Source organism: Aethalodelphis obliquidens, unplaced genomic scaffold (assembly GCF_003676395.1).
Source record: "Aethalodelphis obliquidens isolate GAN/ISIS:26980383/991018 unplaced genomic scaffold, ASM367639v1 scaffold14, whole genome shotgun sequence".
In the NCBI taxonomy this organism is placed as follows: Eukaryota; Metazoa; Chordata; class Mammalia; order Artiodactyla; family Delphinidae; genus Aethalodelphis; species Aethalodelphis obliquidens.
The window spans coordinates 26,703,441-26,725,088 of NW_020837958.1; the positions used below are offsets into that span (position 1 = coordinate 26,703,441).

General features: G+C 47.3%; 1 protein-coding gene across 1 annotated transcript in view; it reads right to left on the reverse strand.

Moving 5' to 3' along the window:
* NAV2 (neuron navigator 2) overlaps nucleotides 1–21,648 on the reverse strand; it is an 856,213-nt gene that overhangs the window by 759,700 nt on the left and 74,865 nt on the right. The window contains exon 2 of the mRNA XM_027115202.1: nucleotides 2,202–2,855. Coding sequence (XP_026971003.1) covers nucleotides 2,202–2,276 — 75 coding nt within the window. The 5' untranslated portion in view covers nucleotides 2,277–2,855. The remainder of the gene's footprint in view (nucleotides 1–2,201; nucleotides 2,856–21,648) is intronic.

A 21,648-nucleotide genomic window follows, 5' to 3' on the forward strand; every position in this document is an offset into this window, starting at 1 on the left:
ACACACACACACACACACACACACACACACACACACACACACACACACACTCTCTCTCTCTCTCTCTCTCTCTCTCTCTCTCTCTCTCTCACTGACAGCAATGCCACAAGGATCTGGTGCCAGTGAACGCGTGGTAACTTAAGCATGCTGATGGAGATTTCCCAGCTCCCCAACGGATGCCTTGATTGTGCCTTTGTTGGATTTTCAGCCAATCCCCCCTGAAGAGGGGTTTTCAGCTCACCCGAGATATCTGAGCCAAAACACTGGAGAGTCGCCTTTCAGCTCCGGGGACAAGACATTCCAGGTTGTGTGCCGGGAGGCTTGTTCAGCTTCACACTTGACACAAATGGGGTGTGTGTTTACCCACAAACACACACATGCACACGCCAACAGAAGCTGTTGCAGTGGCGGTATTTCTACAAGAGTACCCAAAACTGTACTCGAGCAATATGGAACTATAATCACAATGCCTATCAGAAAAAGCAATCTAATTCCTCCTCAGCAAAGTTTCAACACTGCCTGGAAAATTCAGTAGGAGATGAAATGTAATACTCTATTAAGCCTTATTTTGCCAGCACAAGTGAGAGCTCACTCAAGCATGGAGAGTCATTAAAACGGATCTTACATATATCATTATAAATTTAATAATCGCCATGACAGCTAGAGTTCAAGTTAAAATGAATGTCAGCTGAGCATGACCAATTGATGTTAACCCAGCTGCCGCAGAGCCTCACTTGGGGTTATATTCTACTTCCAGAGGCTCCATAGTACATGTGGACCCAACACAGCTAGAGCCAAGAACAGATGGGAAATGCAGATATCCATACCTAACCAAGGAGAGGCTGTCATAATTGCATATTATCTCGGTGTACCAGCCCAATTAAAATATTCTACAGTGTCAGAGGTCCCAAATGTTCCTCCACTAAAGTGTCTGGATATCAAACTTGGCTCATACTTAGTAAAACGCAGTCAATCTTAGGATCTGTTCACAATAATTACCGGTTTTCCTCCCATCTCTCAGAAAGCTCCTGTAGAAATAGGAGCAGACAGGTCTAGCAGGTTATACACTGGATAAATTAAAGACCACAAAACAAATTTCACTTATCCAGGTGCCTAAGATAGTGGGCATTCTTCCCACATTACGGTGAGTGCAGCTTAAAGAGTGGAAACTTTTTTTAGAAATAGAGTAATTAACTGTTTTTAAAATATGGCTTGTTTCCATTTATGTTTATTTTTTTGAAGGTCAGAGCAAAGCCCCATACTAAATCCTTTACACACACACACACACACACACACACACAGAGCCATTGAAAAGTACAGGGAAGAGGTGTAAGTCTAGTTTTCACCTCCACAGGTATTTCACACCAGGAAGAGATGATCTTTGAGACTCATGAAGAGAAGGGATACTCCACTCCACATGGAGAGAATACCAGAAGTTTTTCAACCATCCACAACATTTCAAAGGAAACATCAGAAATTATTTTCAGATTAACATAGACCCTGACTCTGCTTGAGCTGTATTTAACCCTGGCCACCCCCGGTCCTAGAAATTCCCCTGGGAATGAGGAAACACAGGAAAAGCAGCCACTCAATGCTACTCTCGACTGCATTTGGCTTTTGAAGACAAGCTGAACTTTAACTGCAAGACACAAGTCCTGGGTGACTGCAGCTTTCAGACCAATGACAGCAAATGACCTACACTCAACGGGCCTTTTTAAATGGCTTTGACATTCTCACAGGTGCGGCCAAAGAGTGGAGTAGAATATGGTTTTGATCCAAAAACACAAGAGCCAGCAGACCACATGGTGAATAACTCAGATGAAACCACCGCCGTCAAGAGTACCATTTCCAAAAGGTGCTAACAGTGTATAAATCCCAACGGGGGGCTTCGGTACAAATAAGCTCATGCTTGACTTATAGAACACCAACACTTTTTGCAACTCCCTGAGCTAAGGCTTATAAATCTTTGTCTTTCTGATTTTTTTCCCCTTCCTTCTCTCTCCTCTTGCCCAACAAGTCAAGGCTTCAAGTCCAGCACTAGGACCTGGCAAATCGAGAGCCACCATCCCACCTCCTTAACCAGAGAAAGACAAACCAGCATAATCAATGACAGCAACAACAATGCAGACGACCACCTGGGCGCTCTGAACCACGCTTAGCAATTCTGGCGCCATAAGCCAAGCAACAAAGTTCTCACTTACCCTCTTCTGATCTTCCAGTCCGTGGGTTACCAGTTTTCTCTTCTGCTGTTGGCTGGACTCAGAAGCCGATTCCATTTCCCAGGAATAAGATCCCCTCTATCCTTCAGCGATGCTTCCAAATCCACAGAGGAATAAAAGAACCCAGGCAAAAGTGATGCATGCACGTGGCCTGACACGGCTCCTGCCAGCTGAGGAAATCCACACTACGTTTTCAAAGGTCTTCCCGACTTCTTAAAATCCACTCGGGAACCTCTTTCGCCATGGCTGCTTTAGCAATGAACGCAGCTGCTGCCGGCATCATGAGAGCTGGGACTTGGGGTTTTATTTCAGTTCCAATGCTGGCTTCCTGAGAGCCCAGAGGACAGATTTGGGCAAAGACGAGTCCATATCCTGGGGCATGTGCCACATCACTGCCCCAGAAATCTTCCCCCTCACAGTCTCCTTGGCACTGATCATTTATATGTCAATAACAATGGAAATGGGCATTTAATCCACCGAGCTGACAGCATCCACATCCCATCCGGCAGCCCCTGACTCCCATAAATCACCACAAAGCTGCTCGCCAAGCCGCCCCTCACAGCTCCTGCGAGTGTTCATCACCGAGGTTGCTCCCTTCCTGGGCTGTCATCTTCCTCCTTGGAGGAAGACTCATACCTGAGGGGAAAATGTTCAATGGTCAGAACTGCCTTGTGTGGAGGAGGACAGGCTTGAGCTTCCTTGCCCACCATCTGGAGCCCAAACCCAGCAGCAGCCATCGATCTTCCTCCAAGCCTCGCCATGTTTGGAGCGCATCCCTGGACAGGCAACCAGGGGCCGCACAGGTTCCCCACTCCCACTGGGAAGAAACACACAGGGGACCCTGTTCTTCAAATATGCACACCGGAGACAGAAAAGAGTTCTCGCTCGAACCCACGTGGGGTGCATCGTCATCAAAGAATAAGGCGCCCAGGTATAAGACAGGGAAGCAATGGTCTCTGAAGCAAAAAGCCATCAACATTTTCCCCCCAAATACAGCTGCGAAAGCAGCATGTGCAGGTGAGACAACAGGGTCCACTGGGGAAGTGAAAAGAGCAGCCTAGATCATCTGAGGGCTAGAAGGCGACTGTGCAACAGAGCTGCCTTCCCTGCCTCAGAACCTGCAGGCAGAGAAGGCACCCAGTCACCTCCGGGCTGACGTCACAGAAGCTCAGAGGGACAGGGAGGGAGGGAGGAGAGAGGAGGGACCTCTGCACCAAGGAAAACATTTCGCACGGGATGCACCTTCCATGAATGATCCGAGGGGTGGGGACATATGGGAGAATCCCCGAGAAGATGCACCAATAAACAATTATGAAAGCCTTTTCCCATAGCACCAGCACCACCAGAAAAGAAAGAAAAAAGGGGGAAAAGCTCTTTACTAAAAGGCACTAGTCTCTTGCCAGCGTTTCTAATCAACGCACTAGCCATTCTACAATTCAGGCCGCGCCAGCCTCCGGGAGAGCTGTGGCCAGATCCGGCCACAGCGGGCATCAGACAGAAGCCCTCAGACCCTCCCTTGCAGCTGTCCTGACCGGTGGCTACTTTGGAATGAGGCCGAAGCCACCCCCTGTCACAAAAGGCTTCCGCACGGCTCAGTGCCAAAGCAGGTTAAAAGGCGGATGAGAGACTCAGCCACGAAGGGTTTGTGAGGAGGAAGAGAACAGCTTCTCCTGGGAGAGAGGCTACAGAAAGGTTGAAGGCTTGTCCCACACCACATGAAACACTCGGCCAGAGAAGATTTCACCAAGTAAATGCCCAAATCGCAAATCTGACTTTCTGAATCTGGCAAGAATCCATGAGAGCAGAATGTCCAGAAGACAGGCATCTCGTACACCCACGGGTGACAGATCTAAGACGCAGCATCAGTGAAGCCCTCTGCTGGCCCAGGAAATAGCTGAGCTTCCAGAGAAAGCCCTCTGGTTGCCCACCGCCATCTCCACAGCCCCTTCAGGGGATCCCCGGCAGAGGTGAAAACTCTCAGATCCGTTCTTTTCAGCCCCAGATTGCAATGCAAATAAACTCTGGCAAACTGGCTCCAAGTGTTACCCTTTGCTGAATCTAAACTGAGACATCAAACTAGAGGACTCAGACAGATCTAGGTTTGAATCTCAACTCTGAAACTTAACTCACTGTGTGACTTTGAGCAAGGAACTTAACCTCTCTGAGCCTCAGTGTTCTCATCTATAAAGTGGGGATAATGATAGCACATAGGAGTGGAAAGATCACCTATTGACAGCAGGTGATCAAAAGATAACACTGCTAACATGTACTGAATGATTGCTCTATGCCAGGCACTGTTTACTGCCCTACATATTCATTCATTCAACCAGTCTCTATCAGGGGCTTGCTATGTGTCAGTTATCTTGCTCCAATTAGGGATTCTTAACCTTAGGTTAGAGATGAGACAACTGATGAGGAGGGAGGTCAAGTAACTTGCCTAAAGTCACACAGCTAAGAAGTTGTGGGGCTGGGATTTCAACCCACATCTGACTGCAGAGTCCTTGCTCACAGCCATGCCTCTCTGGCAGGATCCCTGTTATTTGGCTTTTCACAAGCAGCCTGAGTCCGGAGTCCACACTTTTTACAGCTCCTGGCTCTCCTCATGAATAATAACAAAAGAAAAAAAGCCACTGCCAAAAGGGTCTCCTACTTGGACAGGCCTTCTCCAGAGCAGCCGCTTCGTTCTCCGCTCTGAGATCTCTCATTTCTGAGAACAGCTCTGCACTCCGCACCAGACCCTAGCTCTCTCCCGGGTGAGACCCTGTCACATCCCATCATGCCAGCTGGTGCACACACCCCAAGTGCACATGGAGACAGACGTTCTCGCCACAGAAATACCTCCCCATCAGTGGGGAGTGGGAGGATGTTCAACACCTCCTGTGAGCCTTTTGTTTTTTTCTGGGAGTCAGTCTCCACCAGTTCTGGGGCGGTCGCTGTCCCTGTGCTACAGCCAGGGTAGGGAGGCTCTTTCTCCCCAAGAAAGGGGAGAAGCAAGGATGCTGCTCTCAGCTCGCTGCCATATCCAATCAGTTTCCTGATTGGGGAGGGCAGACTTCATGAGAGGAAATCCTGATGTGAAAGTTCTGATTTCTTGCTGCCCAGAGAAATCTCGGCAAGTTTTTAAACACACTTGAATAAAAAAAAGAGCTGAACAGCAGGACTAACAGAATATTTTACTGGATGGTTGAGAAGTCGGTGTTTGCTGGATTGATCCCTAAATGCAGCAACATAGCATCAGCTTCTCCTCTCCATGCCCTAAGTCAGCCAGGAGCAGTGCAAGGGAAAGGGGAGAAAGAAGACTGGACCAGAATGGACCATAAGAGGGATGGGGGGTCATTGTGGGCAAGCCCCAGCTCCTCCTTAAAGTCCAGAAGACGAGTCCAGCCATACTGAAGATATCCTGAGCACACGGCGTGGGCTTCCTCCTACTTAGTCAAACACAGTCTCCAAAAGCCTTCAACTTCCCACTCCACATGTGTCCAAATCCTCCCTGCCTTCTGGGCAATCCCCAGGGGAAAAAATTTTAAAGACTGGTTTGGAGGCACAGCCCGGGACATGGGGAGCCAGGCAAGGGTCTAGTCTCAGATATAGAGGCATCCTTTCCAGAGGCCCACTGAGGTCCCTTCCTGCAATAAAACTCCATTTCCCAGCAAATGCCAATCTGGGATGCCAGGTGCCAGACAAGCCAGAGGCCGGTCCCTCCCAGGTACGGTGCACCCCTTCCTTTTGCCCAGGTATTGGAATTGTGAACCCATTTCATATGTTTCGGTAGAACAGCCTTCTTATTCTCCGAAGTTTTCAAAATTGGACAAAGTCCCTTTGGCCTTCTTACTCTTCTCCCTCTCCCCAGATGTCCCTGCCCCCAGCTGGCTCCAAGACTGGGGAAACTGGTTCTAAACCTGGATTAAAGGTTATGGGGGTGAGAAAGGGCAGCCTGCTCTGCTTCATCTTTTAACTGGAGTTATGCTTCTGAAACAGGGGTGCATCCGTCTTTGGAATGGTCTAATTAACACTCATCACCAACACAGCGTTTTTAATTAGTCTTTGGTGCCAACAGGGTAAACGGAGGAGCTTCTTGGCAATCAAGCCTTTCATTAATCAATCAATCAATAAGTTACATAAGATGTAAGACAGAGAGCCAAGGAGGCATGGTGGTTTCCGGGCTGTTTGTTTTTTTTTTCTTTTTTTGGGGGGGGTCTTTTTTCATCCCAAAGGGAGCCCGCCAAGTCGGCCACTTCTGCTAAGCTGCCCTTGGCCACTTCTGCTAAGCTGCCGGGGAGGGCTGACCCAGCCGCCAACCCCGGCGCCTTTATTTGCGCACTACTAGGGAGCGGAGCGTGCTCCCGCCTCTTCCCTGAAGAAAAGAAAGGATCACACACAAAAATAAGTCACTAAGGCCCCAGCTGGGCGGCGCGGGCTGCTGCTGCTGCCTCCGCCGCTGGGGTCCCTTTGCCGGCAAGAAAGGAGCCGGCTCAGCGGAGCGCACACCCGCGAGGCACCGTGGCTCTCCCTCCCAGCCCGCCGCCTTCGCCCTCGCCCCGCCGCCCGCGGCTCCCCGGAGCGTGGGAGAGAGCAACAGGGAAACTGGAGGCCCAGCCTAGCTGTCCTCGGCTCGGATCCACCTACACTCACACTCTCTCTCTCTCTCTCTCTCTCACACGCACACACACACGGATATGGACACAGTGAAGAGACTCGGACACAGACTGACACAGGCATAGTAGACACTCGCAGAGGTCCAGACATAAACACACACGCAGACTTACACACACATACCTACAGAAGCTTAGATCACACACGAGGATGCACACCCACCCAGAGAGGGACACACGCAGACAGGTACCAGACCTACCTATAAAACAGAGGCACAGACAGAAAACACACACATACTCTTAGATACACAGGCACACAGAGAAAAGAGACACACACAAACACCGAAAATACATGGAGAGGCCGACAGAAGGATCCACAAACAGCGATACTCAGACACAAGCACCCGGAGAGGGCGTTCACAGACACCCACGCCAACAGCAAACACAGAAGGGCCCAGACGTGAGGATACACCCGGAGATCCAACCACACGGAGGGAGAATCACGCACAGAGACACACAAACAGAAGACATCAGGAACACAAGAACACGCACAAGAAGATACACCCAGCCTCAGGCACGCACACCCAGAGAGACACACACCCACTCTGCATGGGGGCGTGTGCAGCGTAGCCCGAGGCCGCGGAAAGTGCGCCCCAGAGCTCACAGAACCACCTCGGAGCACCGCGCCGCGCGCCCCAGCCCACATCTGCCGGGGAAGACTTTGCCGCCGCATCTCTGAACAAGGGCCCGCCAGCCGTCGGCTTGCGTCGGTCGCTGCGCGTCCGCCCGCTGGGTCTCTGTGCTGCGGCTACACGTCCGAGGAGGCCCCGGCCCTCCAGCAGGGTCCCGGGGTGGAGGTGTGGCCCCCGTGCCGCTCCATGCGGGGCCAGCCCTCTCCCCGCCCGCAGTCCCCGCCCTGCCCGGCCCCCAGAGCCCAGCACAGAGCATCCGCAAGTCCTCTCCTCACTGCTCGTCCCGTTGGGCGGCAAACTTTCCCCCGGTTGGTCCAGGCGCCGGGCAGCCCGGCCCAGCCCGACCCCGGGGGGATGGCGCTGGGAGCTCCTACCTGCGCCCACGCGGCTGTGCGGAGCCGCCGCCTCCAGCAGGTCTCGCACCCGCGCTCCGGACCGCGCTCCTCAGCCGCGGCCGCCGCCGCTGCAGCCGCTCCTTGCCCTCCCGTTACCCGGGAAACCGCCTCCTCCCCGCCTCCCGCCAACCAACCAGCACCATTCACATGGCGCCTCACAGCCAATGGGCGACCTCGCCATTCCGGTCCCCTTCCAGGGTCCCGAGCCCCTTCCCAGGCTAAGGGACCAGACGGGGAGGCAGGGGTTTCTCTGGAGCTGCTGCGACTAGAAGATGGGGTCCCGGGAGCCAGAGAGAGTCATCTGGTTTCTCCGCTGGTACCATTCTTCTGCGGGACAGATTTACCTGGCACTTTAATGTAGACCCGCATGACTGGAGAACCTGAGTCGGAAAATGCCCTAGGGCACCTACTTCAGCCTTTCACTAAAACCCGGAATCCTTTGGACAAGGAGCTGTCCAGCTTTGAAGACCTCTCTCCATGGAGCGCTCGCAGTCTCCCAAGGCGATGCTTAGTTCCTTCTCCCTTTTAGAGCTCTGACTGGGAGCAGGTTCTTTCCAACACGGAACTGATCCTGCCTCGTGACCAAGCCCCATTTCTGCCCTCTTGGGCGCGCAGAACAAGACTGCCAGGCTACCTAACAGGCCTTCAGAAATTAGAAGGCCACACATCCTATTTCCCAGGTGACCCTTCTTCAGAAGGCTCTTCGTTCATCTTTCATCTTTCCCCAGGACCATTTTGAAATCGGAGAGGCTTGTGCTCAGCTGTGTCCCTCTACCCCTCTTTCAGATGCCAGGTGGGAGGAATCTCGGGATCCTAGCACTATTTGCAAATAAGACCTGAAATGGTGAAAACAAACGTTTTCTCATCTCTTAAACTGAGGTCAGTTCCACAAATATGGAGTAAAAGGGGAGACAGGCAGGTCTGGAGAAGCACTAGAGTGGTCACTTCTGTCTCTGAAGACCTCTTATTTCCCTCCTATTTCATCCTCCAATCAAAACTTGCTCCATCACATGGGGCATCCAAGGTGAGAAGAAAGGAGTCCCATTGGTCCTGGCAGGAGGATGGCCTGGCCTTTGCAAGGCCTACAGATGCCACCAGACTGCAGGGCCTGTCCACACCACCACCTGGGGAGGACCATATGGGCCCAGCATTCTCAGGGTGCTGTGGACCCAGGAGCTCCGGACACAGGCCAAAGCAGACGGCCAATCCTGCTGCTGGGCCTCTGGTTGAGGGGTGGGAGGAGATTCAGGCTCAGAAAGGGAGGTGCACTCCCCAGGTCTGGTGGTAGGAAGAGGGCAGGAGCCTCCTCTTATTGAGAGCAGAGGGCCAAGCTGAGAGATGGCAGGGCTGAGGCAGTTGCAGCTGGGATGGAAGGGCACCTATGCTCGTGCTCACTCCAGCACAGACACATGTGTTACACTCCTGGGTCCTGCCCCAGAGGGGTCCATTGAGACTGGTCACAAGACAGAACTGAAAAATGAAAACCAGGCCGCTTTCTTAGCCAATTCCTGCAAGTCCCTCTGAGGTCATGTAAGCAATATCACCAGCAGGGAATGACAGGAGAGTCACATCATGCACCCAGTTGTAGGGAGTGTGATAGAGTTAGAACACACAGATCTGAGCCAGACAGCCTGGGCTGGAATCCCCTCTCTGCTATTCATCAGCTATACGATCTAATCGCTGGACCTCCATTTTCTCAACTATAAAATAGAGAAGTTAATATTCCTCCCGACAGAGATGTTCTGAGGATCAGATGTGATCATAGGTGAGTACATGTTTTGTAAGCAAGAATGTATCTTGCAGAGGAGAAGGGCTTTTATAATAAACCCAGTTTGCCCTGTGATGGTTAATTTTATGTGTCAACTTGGCTAGGCTATGGTACCCAGTTTTTGTTCAAATACCAGTCTAGATGATGCTACGAAACTATTTTTTTTAGAGGTTATTAACATTTAAATCAGAGGACTTTGAATAAAACAGATCACCTTCCATAATGTGGATGGGCCTCATCCACATCCATTTAGTTAAAGGCCTTAAGAGAAGAGACTGAGGTCTCCCTAAGAAAGAAGGAATTCCGCCTCCAGGCTGCCTTTGGACTCACAACTGCAACATCAGCTCTTCTCTGGGTCTCCAGCCTGCCGTCCTGCCCTCCAGATTTTAGATTTGACAGACCCCACAAGCACATGAGCCAATTCCTTCAAATAAATCCCTATCTATCTATCTATGTATCTATCTATCTATCTATGTATCTATCGGAGGGGGGAAGAGAAAGAGCTATATAGATGTAGATAGAAAAATAAAAATATAAATACATACCCTGTTGGTTATGTTTCTCTGGAGAACTGTGACTAATACAGGTCGTTCCCAGAATGATGAGGATTTGCCAGGCAAATGCAGAGAGGAAACAACCAGGTGGCTGGATTTGTAGCCTGATCACGAGCCTACAGCTTGTTGGTGTATGTGTGTGTGTGTTTCCCCAACTCTGGGCCAAGTGGGCATTGACTTATTTTCACAGGAGGTTTTGATCCACCACTCTACACAACAACCTTTCCCTACTAGAGGTGGATAGCTGGGGGAACATTTCTCTAAAATAGCTCCCTTTCTCTCCTGCCACTATGACTCCTACCCAGTCCCCACCTGTACACTAAGATCCAAGAGGATACAGTTAGTTCTAGGGAGATTCTGTCTGATCTCTCTCTCTCTCTCTCTCTCTCTCTCTCTCTCTCTCTCACACACACACACACACACACACACACACACACACACACACACACACACACACACACACACACACACTGGAATCCCAAATGAGAGTTGTAGCAGTAAAGGCCTTAACACCTACTACCATCTGCAAGACCATTTTTGCGTTTATTAAGGATGCACAAATTTTTAAAAATCATATCCGATCACCATTTAGGGTCTTAACCCCAAATCTGTCCCTGTCACCTGAAGAAACGGTTATTTCTATTTCACTGATGTAGAAAACCAGGAACCACAGTATAACCAGCTCTCCCAGGGACTAGAACTGCAAGCCTAGGGACTCAGCTGCTCCCTCCATGCCTTCAGGAGGGGGCTGCACCTTCTCTTGTCTCCCTTTCCGATCACTCACCTTCCTCGTAGCCTAACATGGCTGCCTGTCTCAGTGTCTCTGTCAGGATCTTTCAGCGCAAAAACCAATTACCCTCTGGAACTTAGTTCAAATTCTTATGGAAGAATCTGACCTTTGGGTCAGATCAGGGGGTCAATCAGCAGTAGCAAATATGAAAGAGACCTTTCAATGGTTGGACAATGTCAGACATTTGTAGCACACAGTGAAAGGGAGACATGCAAAGGTACTTACTTAACTCAGCTTCTGACTCCTAATACTAACCCCCTGCACCCCCATTTTCTTGTCTTCAAGAGTGCCCGTGTTGCCCTCTTTCAGAGCTACGGAATCCCTGAACAAGTGAATTGTGAGGCACTTTAGGAAATTAAAGCATTTCTGTTTTTCTATAAATTAAGGAGCACCTTTCATCCAATCTCAAGAAGACTTGAGGGGAAAAGTCTCTGGTTTAGGCCTCTGGAAAGCAGGCAGGTCTGGTAGATTCAGCACAGATACTGTCTTAACATGTGTGGGACATCAGAGAGGTGGCATCTTAAGTGCAAAAATCTTCTCAGGCTTCCCTGGTGGCGCAGTGGTTAACAATATGCCTGCCAACGCAGGGGACATGGGTTTGAGCCCTGGTCTAGGAAGCTCCCACATGCCGCGGAGCAACTAAGCCCGTGAGCCACAACTACTGAGCCTGCGCTCTAGAGCCCGTGAGCCACAACTACTGAGCCTGCGTGCCACAACTACTGAAGTCTACGCACCTAGAACCTGTGCTCTGCAACATGAGAAGCCCATGCACTGCAACAAAGAATAGCCCCTGCTCGCCACAACTAGAGAAAGCCCACACGCAGCAACAAAGACCTAACACAGCCAAAAATAAAGACATAAGATAAAGTTATTAAAAAAAATGTTCTTCTCTCATGTCTTTAGTTGTCTGTGAATTGAACACAGAGTCACTTGGCCGGCAGGCGGGAAAGAAGATGGAAAATGTCCCTTTCCACCTTATCTTTTTGGATTGGTGAACTTTCATTATCTTAGGGGATCCAACTCTTAAGAATTTTCCCCAAAATAGGGCTTCCCTGGTGGCACAGTGGTTGAGAGTCCGCCTGCCGATGCAGGGGACACGGGTTTGTGCCCTGGTCCGGGAAGATCCCACATGCTGCAGAGCGGCTGGGCCCATGAGCCATGGCTGCTGAGCCTGCGCGTCCAGAGCCTGTGCTCCACAACGGGAGAGGCCCACGTACTGCAAAAAAAAAAAAAAAAAAAGAATTTTCCCCAAAATCCTCATCAGAATTGGTTATTCTCTTCTCAGGCATCCCATAGCATTTTGTACCCTTTTCTAGCACCTGCCGCACCACACCATAATCATGTTTCTCTCCCTGACTAGTCATTCATTCACATTCATCATTCACTCAACCCTGCAACAAATTTTATTGCCAATAAAGATTCTGAGATACAGCAGTGAACGAAGTAGGAAAGGTCTCTGCTCTCATGGTGAGAGTGGAGGAAGATGGAAGAGAAACAAGTATTTAGTCAAGATTACTTGCGAAAATAATTAGGGCTCTGCAGGGAATAGAAATAGGACGGTGAGATAGAGAATGACAAGGTGGGTCGCAGTAGGTGACTTCTTTGAGAAGAAATTTTAACTGAGATCTGAATGATAAGAACACAGCCACACAAGAATCAAGAGGAAGAACATTCCAGGCAGAGGCAGCTCTTAGTGCAAAGGCCATGAGGGAAACGGCAAAACAACAAGCTTGGCGTGCTCATGGAGCAAAAGGAAGGTCAGTGTGACTAGAGCATAGTACTCACATCCGTCTGGGGAAAAAACAAGCCTAGGGAGGTAGCAGGGACAGGGGAGCGTCCATCCCTCTTTTCTGTACCGCTGCATGATACCAGCTTTACCCTCACCCACCATATTTCCTTTCTTCTAAGACGGCTCAATTTGTCTCTGCCAACATAGCAAATTAATCTCACTCTACACTCCCTCACCTCAAACTTTCCCTCCAAGCACACCCCTTAAGTTTATGGTATATTATATCTGTATGGTTTTGTTTTCTTGCTCCTTCAGTCATTTAGTTCATAAATTTTACTGAGTGCCCACATACGCCAAGAACTTACACGCCTGTGCAGTATGATCTCATTGATGAGAACGCACGAAGAGTCAGGAGATCTCTGAGAAGTCAAAAGAGATGACGCAAAGGTCTGTGATAAAGGAGACGGCCTCTCCAGTCCTCGTTCAGAGCCTCTCTGCTCTTGGTTTTCTCATGCTTTTAATGGGGCTGGTTATCTCGTTCTCAAGCCCACAGCAAATCAGAGGAAGGCACTGATCCCTAGAGTTGGCAAACTGACAACTCTAAGAAGTAAGAGAGGACGATGTGTCAGCAAGAGAAGAGACCAATAAACCTAGGAAAACCAAAACAAAAGGTCCAGGCAATCTGGGACCATTTAGTGAATGGACAATCAATCTTGCACGTCTCATCCATTCATTAAACTTCATGGATCCCTCGTAATGCTGACTGTGAATCCAACAGAGGTCTTAAAAGGCATGGAAGATTTTAGTATCCAAGAAAGCTCTTCATACAAATTGGCTAAATGGAATTTAATGGACAAACCCAGAGCTTCTAAGAAAGTTCAGTTGTCAAAAATGACTGAATTCTGGACAGCCAATATTTGACACTGATTGAACTATTAATTACAATTTATTGAGCAACTCTTAAGATGTGCCAGTTGCTTTAAATACTTGACTTCAATCAAGCTCCACAGCAAATCTACAAAGTCGGTACTGTTTTTTTCCCTGTTTCCTGAAGGAGGAAAGAAAACAGGCTCAGAGGGGTTGAGCAGCTTGCCTTCAGTCACAAAGCTGGTTAGTGGCAGATCTTTTACAACCAAATAGAAAGATGAAAGAGAGAATAAACAATATTTAGTTCTTTTTTATCCCTCTTGACACCTAACATAAATCTGGGGATAGAGTAAGTTCTCAAAGTAGGGGCTCAGGGCTCATTCATCCAAGAACTTTGTCCCAGGAATTGTACCAGCATCCAGAGATACAGGGAAGAACTGGCCAGACGCAGACCCTGTCCTCAGGGCAGTGCAGGATGAAGAACTGATGAGTCTATCCCCCAGTTTTGAAAACAATCAGTTTGCTGTGATTCTATTAAACATGACTCTCATTCTGGATCTTTTGGAAGCAGCTAAAGTCTCACTCTTGAAAAAAATATGTGCAGATCATAGTAAAGTCAGAGGTTTATGTTTGAGGAAAATTCACGACCCCACCTCTACTGTTCCCATTTCTCGGCAGCCTACGGTCCTCATTTTGTGTTTTCCCTTCTGCAACTTCACTGAAGAGTCACTTAATGGTAGTCACTTCAGCCTCCTCATCTGAAGAATGGTCATGGCAGGGGTGACGGGGAAGGGAGAGACAGATGGGCTGTGACATTCTGGTTCTCTCTCCCTCCTGCCCCTGGCAGGTTCTCCTCAAACTCTTCCCTCATCATCCTTCACTCAGCACCACCATGGCTGAGCAGCTAGAGCAGATGGAAGGAGTCTGTTTACCGGACTGATAGTGGGCCGAGACAATGCTGCATTGTCTGAAATAGACAGTAGCGGGGAGGGAGTTTACTGTCAGCTGGCAAGGGGTGGAAGCTGGGGGCGGGCGGGCTCTGGTTCCCCAGCCCCAAGTGGTTGGCACTTCTGCAAGCCTGGGAGGCTGCTATCAAAACAGGCTGAAGAACACCCAGACGGGCAGCATGAGCCTGTCAGCTGGGCTGTGGAGGAGTCAAATGTAGAGAAAGGGGCTTGGAGTGGAACATTCTAGGGAGGCTGGAATGGGTAACAAGATCCAAGCTATAAGGTGATTTTAGTAGTTTTGGCTTTCAAGATATCTTAAAGAGGGGGCACGTATGTACTAGAAATGGAGTTGAAACTAAAATTTAAAACAAATCCAGTGAATATTTATTGAGTATCTGTGTCCCATGCACGCAAGGATGAGATTCTTTGGGAGCCAAGAGCAAGAACAAATTAGAGGAGGAAGAGGTCTAGGGGGTCTAGGAAGGAAAACTCTGTGTCCTGGAGACATAAGATGAGCGACGAGCCAGTGGTGTGGAAGTGGCAGTCTCGGGCACCATGCTTCCTGCCAAAAACCAAAGGGAGCCACTATGGAAGGATTTTAAGCAGGAGAAGCGGGAGTGATGTAGTCAGATGAGCTGTTTAGAGAAATGTCTCTGGTGACGAGTGTGAAGAATGGACTAGAGCAGGGAAGACTGCAGACACGAAGACAGAAGGCAGCTGCAGCAAAGCAAGCAAGAGGGTGAGGACAGGCCATGGCAGAGATATTCAGCCGTGTCACCAAGAGAATGTGGGGACTCCTGGACCCACCACATTCAAACCAGAGCACCTCTACCGTCTAAAAGAAAATGGCGTGTCCTCCTATATTTTGAGTAAAAGTTTCAGTCACCCCATATCTCAATAGTGTTTGCTTCCTGGATGGGTGACTCTCCATTGACATTTTGTATCTCTAAATTCTTCAAAGGGAAGATTCTTGGCTTTGATGATGAGGCCACCCACCCCAGCTTCCTGTGTGCGGATCAAGACCTTTCCTGGGAAGGCAGGTGTGAGGCCCCTGGCTTGGCTACTTTGCATAGCACATTGGGAGTATTTGCATTTCCAAAGTCTTGTTTCTCCATTGAAAGGAGCCCCATTAGATTTTTTGTTGTTGTTTTTGTCCTGTGGCATCAGATGAAAGTGGCCTGGAAATCAATGCAAATTCCTTTCATCTCACAATGTGTCCAGTGGTCTAACTACTCAAAGCCCAACAGGCTGAGCAAGGATATACAGAAGAAAAGCTCCCCTTCGATTCTTTTGGATGGGTTCCTGGCTGCCTCCTAACTAGCGCTCACACACACAGGCACGCATGCACACGCGTATGCACAATAAGCCCCCAGGGTCCACCCCTCACATCCTAACTAGCGCTCACACACACATGCACGCATGCACACACGTATGCACAATAAGCCCTCAGGGTCCACCCCTCACACAAATCCTTCTTCAAGACACCTTTGAAGTCTGGTGATGTCACTACACTATGCCCTTGTCTTCTCTCCTGGGGTTGAGTGATGGCAGCCTACATATTCCAAATCCTCAAAGAAAATATAAAACTCTCTTCTTTCTGGGTCAGTAGGTTAGCTTTGTGTTAAAAAAAAAAACAACAACAACAAAAACAAAAAACAAAGATGAATCCTTCATGGAGAAATATATGAGGGCTGCTGACGTGAATCTCTTTGCCTTCCTTTACCTGCAGCAATCTCCCCTGGAGACGGGATGCTTGGCTCTACGTGAGTTGTAAGCAGGTTCAGCACCCTGAGCTTCAGAGTCTAAATCCAGAGATTACAGCTCTATAAGACCTTACCTCTGATTAGCTTTTGTTCTGAGAATAGTTTTTAAATATTTAGGTCCAACTCCAGCAGACTTACTAAATATTTGGGGATAGAAGGTAGGACGAGTTTATGATTTTTAAATATGGGAACTGTTGTGTTTGCCATCAGACCGAAAAGAAAGAAAACTTGTTAAAGTAATAGTAAATGCTATTGATGAGGACATGGGGAAACAAATTCAACAAATGTTTATTAAGAACATAATCTGTGCTAGGCATTACTCTAGGCTAGAGTCCTCGTGGTACAATAAATGGACAAAATCCTTGCTATGTGGAATGTGCATTCTAGTGTAATTCATTGTGCTGAAAATGTGCATGCCTCTTAGAAGGGAGAATGCATCAAAAGCCTTAAAAATATGTGTACAGGCCCTTTGGGACAATCGTGCACCCATATACATACAAGACTGAAAAGGTGTTTGGAAGAGTAAAAAACTTAGGGGAAAAACCTAAACATATTACATTAAGTAACTAGTTAATTATAGTCCACTTTTACAAATGAATACCATATTACTATTAAAATAATGTAAAAGAACGTTTGTTGATTTGGGAAAATGTTAATGATATATTGCTATGCAAAAAAAAACAAAGTTACAAAACAGTAGGCAGAGCATGATTCCATTTGTATAAAATAGATGGAAAAAATTAAGTGAAAGGTTATCACTTAATTTAGCATATTTACTGAGCACTTACTACGTGCCTGGGCCTTGGAGTTACAGAAATGAACAAGACCAGCCAAGTCCCTTCCCTTGTAGAATTTGTGGTGGTTATCTTTGAGTGGCAGACTTTGGGGTAACTTTAATTTTTTCCATTTGTTTTTGTGTCTTCCATGTCTTCTAAACTGATCAGATATTCCTTTTTAAAATTACTTTAAAATTAAACATAATTAAAAAAATAAACTTTGGAGAGGTCATTTGTAGCTTGGGGTTGGAACATGGGCCTTAGAAATTAAAGCCCACCTCTTATGTCCTTCCTCCCTCTGCGGGAGTAACCCATGATGGTCAAGAGTGGTACAGTAAGAGGGCAAGAATCAAAGAGATAGTGTGAGACAAGGACCAGCGTTGAAAAGAAGATGCCACATCTCTAGCCAGGATCTAGGGTGAGACAGACACAAAGCCAAGACCACAGGTAGGGAGAGGAAGCACAAAATGGAAGCCAAGGAGCAGAAGGCCCACCTTTTGCCATGAATAGGGCTGAAGCCCATCAAACCACCCTTCCTTCTGGCTCTAAGGTACATTAGGGTGTCAGAAGGGGATAAAGGCACAGGGTCAGGTGGGCATCTTCTGCCACCTTCTTAAAATACATCCACCATTGAATCAGTAGTAAAACATTGAAAGCCATCCAAGTACCCAATAAGGGAATGGTTAAGTAAGTTAAGGTTCTTTTAATACTTCCCCATACAAATGTGGCCAAATAACATTTTGAGATGTTAGCTAAAGTTAGTTTTTTTTTTTTTTTTTTTTTTTTGCAGTACGTGGGCCTCTCACTGTTGTGGCCTTTCCCGTTGCGGAGTATAGGCTCTGGACGCACAGGCTCAGCGGCCATGGCTCACAGGCCCAGCCGCTCCGCAGCATGTGGGATCTTCCCGGACCAGGACACGAACCCGCGTCCCCTGATCGGCAGGCGGACTCTCAACCACTGCGCCACCAGGGAAGCCCTAGCTAAAGTTTTATTTCTTCTTTACCATGCCTTAGAGATTTGGAAATGCAATAAGAATGTTAGGTATCAGTGCATACTCTGGGAACTGCCATGGCTACCTACACCATCCCTCCCCTCCTTTCTGTCCCGTTTGGCCTCTCAGTCCTTCCATAACTGATGCATCCAATTTCCTGTATGACATTTGATTTCTGTTTTCCTAACTGGACTCTGACTAATCAGGAGCAGAAGCCTCCCTCACCCCCAACTGAGGTCTTGATACCATGTGAGACCCCTGGGAATTTATCACAATTCCAGGGGGAAGGAGGGAGGTTGAACATCCTAAACTAACTGAATTTACCCAAAAGAGGCTTAGGAAAACTTTGGATGATTAAGTTTCTGTAGAACTGATTAAATTAGGTAGGATTTTTGTTTGTCTGTTTCTTCATTTTAGCCATCAGCTATAAACGGAGCTCAAAATAGAGTTTAAGTTGTAGAAAAATAAAGTGATCATCTTTGCATATTTGAATACGTAACTTGTGAAATTCCTACTCACTACATTAAATATAAACATGAAATGAATACATGCCATCACTATGACTAAGTAAAATTTATATACATGTAGATAAAGACAAGGAAAGAAATAGGAAAAATGAATTCCTTATGATGGGGTAGAAAGATAACATATGACTTTTTAAAAATCTATGTTATCCATTTTAAAAAGACATGTTTTCAAAGAAAACCCTTAGGGGTCACCTGGGAGCCTTAATAAACCAGACATCTCCTCCATCCCAGGGTCAACATCTGTGGAAAATGGCAAAGATTCTTCCTCTGAATCAGCACCAAGTGAATGGGGGCATTTTCACTATATGGAAAGCTGACAGAATGCAAGGTGTAAAGCTAAAAATATAGGCAAGCAGCAAAGAATAGCAGAGGTACTAAGATACAAGCATCAGAAGCAAGTGTTAGAACCTTCCAGAAGCCACATCATAATTAAACTAGGTCAGGTGGAAGGCTCTGATTACACCAGGCTGAGTAGGTGCAGAGCCAAGGCACCCAGAGAATATGAGGGCAGTTTGTCCAATTTGGGGGTCATTTCCCCGCTGAGGTTAGAGACATAGCCCTGCTCTCCTACAAACCAGTCCTTGGTATCCCCTTGAAAGATATAATCCTGGGCTAGAGGAGCTGACCCATACTCCATGTCTTCATACCCACAGGGATGGAAGAATGATCTCTGCAGAAAATGTTGAAACGGAGACACTTAAAAAGTAATACGGCCCAGCAGGGCCAGGTCAGCATAGCGGTCCCAACCATGGACCTGGAGCTTGGCAGACCCAGGTTTGATGCCAGCTAACCACATACTAGATATGTGACCCCAAGATAGCCCTTAACCTCTCTGAGCCTCAGTCTCTCTGTCTATATATGAGGATGATAATAATAGGACTTACCCTGAGGATCTGGGGAAGTAGGAGCTGAGATAAGGCCGATAAAATGCTTAGTACATAAGTGCTTGATCAATGTTAGCTGCCGTAATTATTTTTGAAATCAGAATCCCTAAGTTTAATTTTTTAGAATAAACTAAAGGGATCAAGTGAGCTGCAGACTGTGTACTAGTCACAATGGAAGAATGTGAAATGAACATACTCCTGTTAAATGTTTCTGATGGTGACTGTTGGCTGGCATGGTGGGGGGGGTGGGGAAGGGGAAGGAAAGAACCATAAAACCCAATCAGTAGAACTGAAGACCCAATGGAGGATGATTTACTGAAGCATCATGGGAAACACACAAGCTTCAGGTTACAAAGCGTTTTGAATGAGAGGTAACTCTGAGTGTTTACTCAGAAGCCCTCATCTATTTATAAACAACTCTTTCCTCTAGAGTTGAGACAAAAAGGACTTTCAGGTCACTCAGAGCAAATAGTCTGGGTCCTTGCCGTGCCACTCAGCAAGGGACAAGCTCAGGTAAACATCCCTCCCAATTCAACATGGCCCTGTGTCTGTCTCACCCAGGGTACCTCCTGGACCTGGGAAGATAAGATTTGGATGGGCAGGGAGAAAGGGCCACTAGGTAACTGGATTATTTTTCTTTTAATTGAAGTATAGTTGATTTACAGTATTTTGTTAGTTTCAGGTGTACACCAGTTTGATTCAGTTATATATGTATTTTTTTCCGATTCTTTTCCATTATAGGTTATTACAAGATATTGAATATAGTTCCCTGTGCTATATAGTAAGTCCTATTGCTTATCTATTTCATGTAGAGTAGTCTGTATCTGTTAATCTGGGTAACTGGTTTCTTTAGGCCACATAGTCAATCTCAGGAAATTTAATACCAGAACTAAGCCTAATGCTCCCCAAACCTATGATTCTTGACATTTTGGAGTGTCAGTACTCCTGAAAGTTCAGTAAAAACTTTGGACCCTTCCCCAGAAAAATGCACACTATTTTACATATTATTTCAGCATATTTACGAACTTCCTAATGTCTAGAGATAAACAGACCTACAGTTCATGGCAAGACTTTTTAATCCTTGAACAGAAAAATTCAAATGACATCTACTTAGGATAAATGATAATGTAAACACACACACACACACACACACACACACACACACACACACAAAATGCATTCTTTCTATAGCATAGACCAGCTGCTCCCCTTACCAGAGTTTTTGCATGACCCTTACAGATTTCAGGGACTCATGTGGTAAAGCCCGATTTCCACTCACATTCCAAAATCCAATCACTCCCTCATGTCATGGACTTCTTTCCAAATGTTTACCATTCTGTGACATCCCCAAGGCACACCCCAGTTGTCCCTCCTAACCAGCTGGGCAGTCAAAGCAAAAGCCTCATTGCAAAGCTGTCAAGGCAAAGGCAAGAGGTTACATAATTCCAATTAGCAGAAGCTCCGCCGACTCTAAACAGCTCCTTACCACTTCATCATCTTTCCCCTCCAAGGAAATAATCACAATTGCCACCAACATCCTGGAAACAAAAGCCGACAGAATAAACATGGTGCTCACCCAGCAGACCCCAGGATTAAAATGTAATCTCAAAATAAAGTCTAATAACTTTCCCCCTTTTGAACACACTTGGAATAAAATTAGCATATAAATCAAAGCTTAATTAGGACATTATAACAATGAACAGCACCGGCTGGTATTAAGGGTTTCAGACCCAATAAGATGCTTCGAAAAAACACCATAATTAGAGAACAAAATAAGGGCGGTCTCCTGGTAATCAATCACCCGGCTAGGTTCAAGCCTTTCAACTTGAGGGTCACCTCTGTTTTCTGTCTTGTGAATCTTGCCTTCCAGCCCGTCTCTCCCAGGAGACTTCATGCATCTTCCAGGCTGGTCCCTGGCACATCTCTCCAGCTCTTGGTCCTCAAAGAGGAGTCCTGGCACAAAGCAAGGATGGAAGAGACTTGCAGGTTGATCAGAACAATAGCTTGTGGGGTTCCAGAATGAAGCACTGATTTGTTATTTGAGCTGTACTAGGTCCTTTAGATGCTGGTTTTATCCAATCCAGAAAAATAACTGCCTGATGCAGAAAGCCAGAAATCCTTGAGATATGCCTCTTCTATTTTCACCATGCTTCA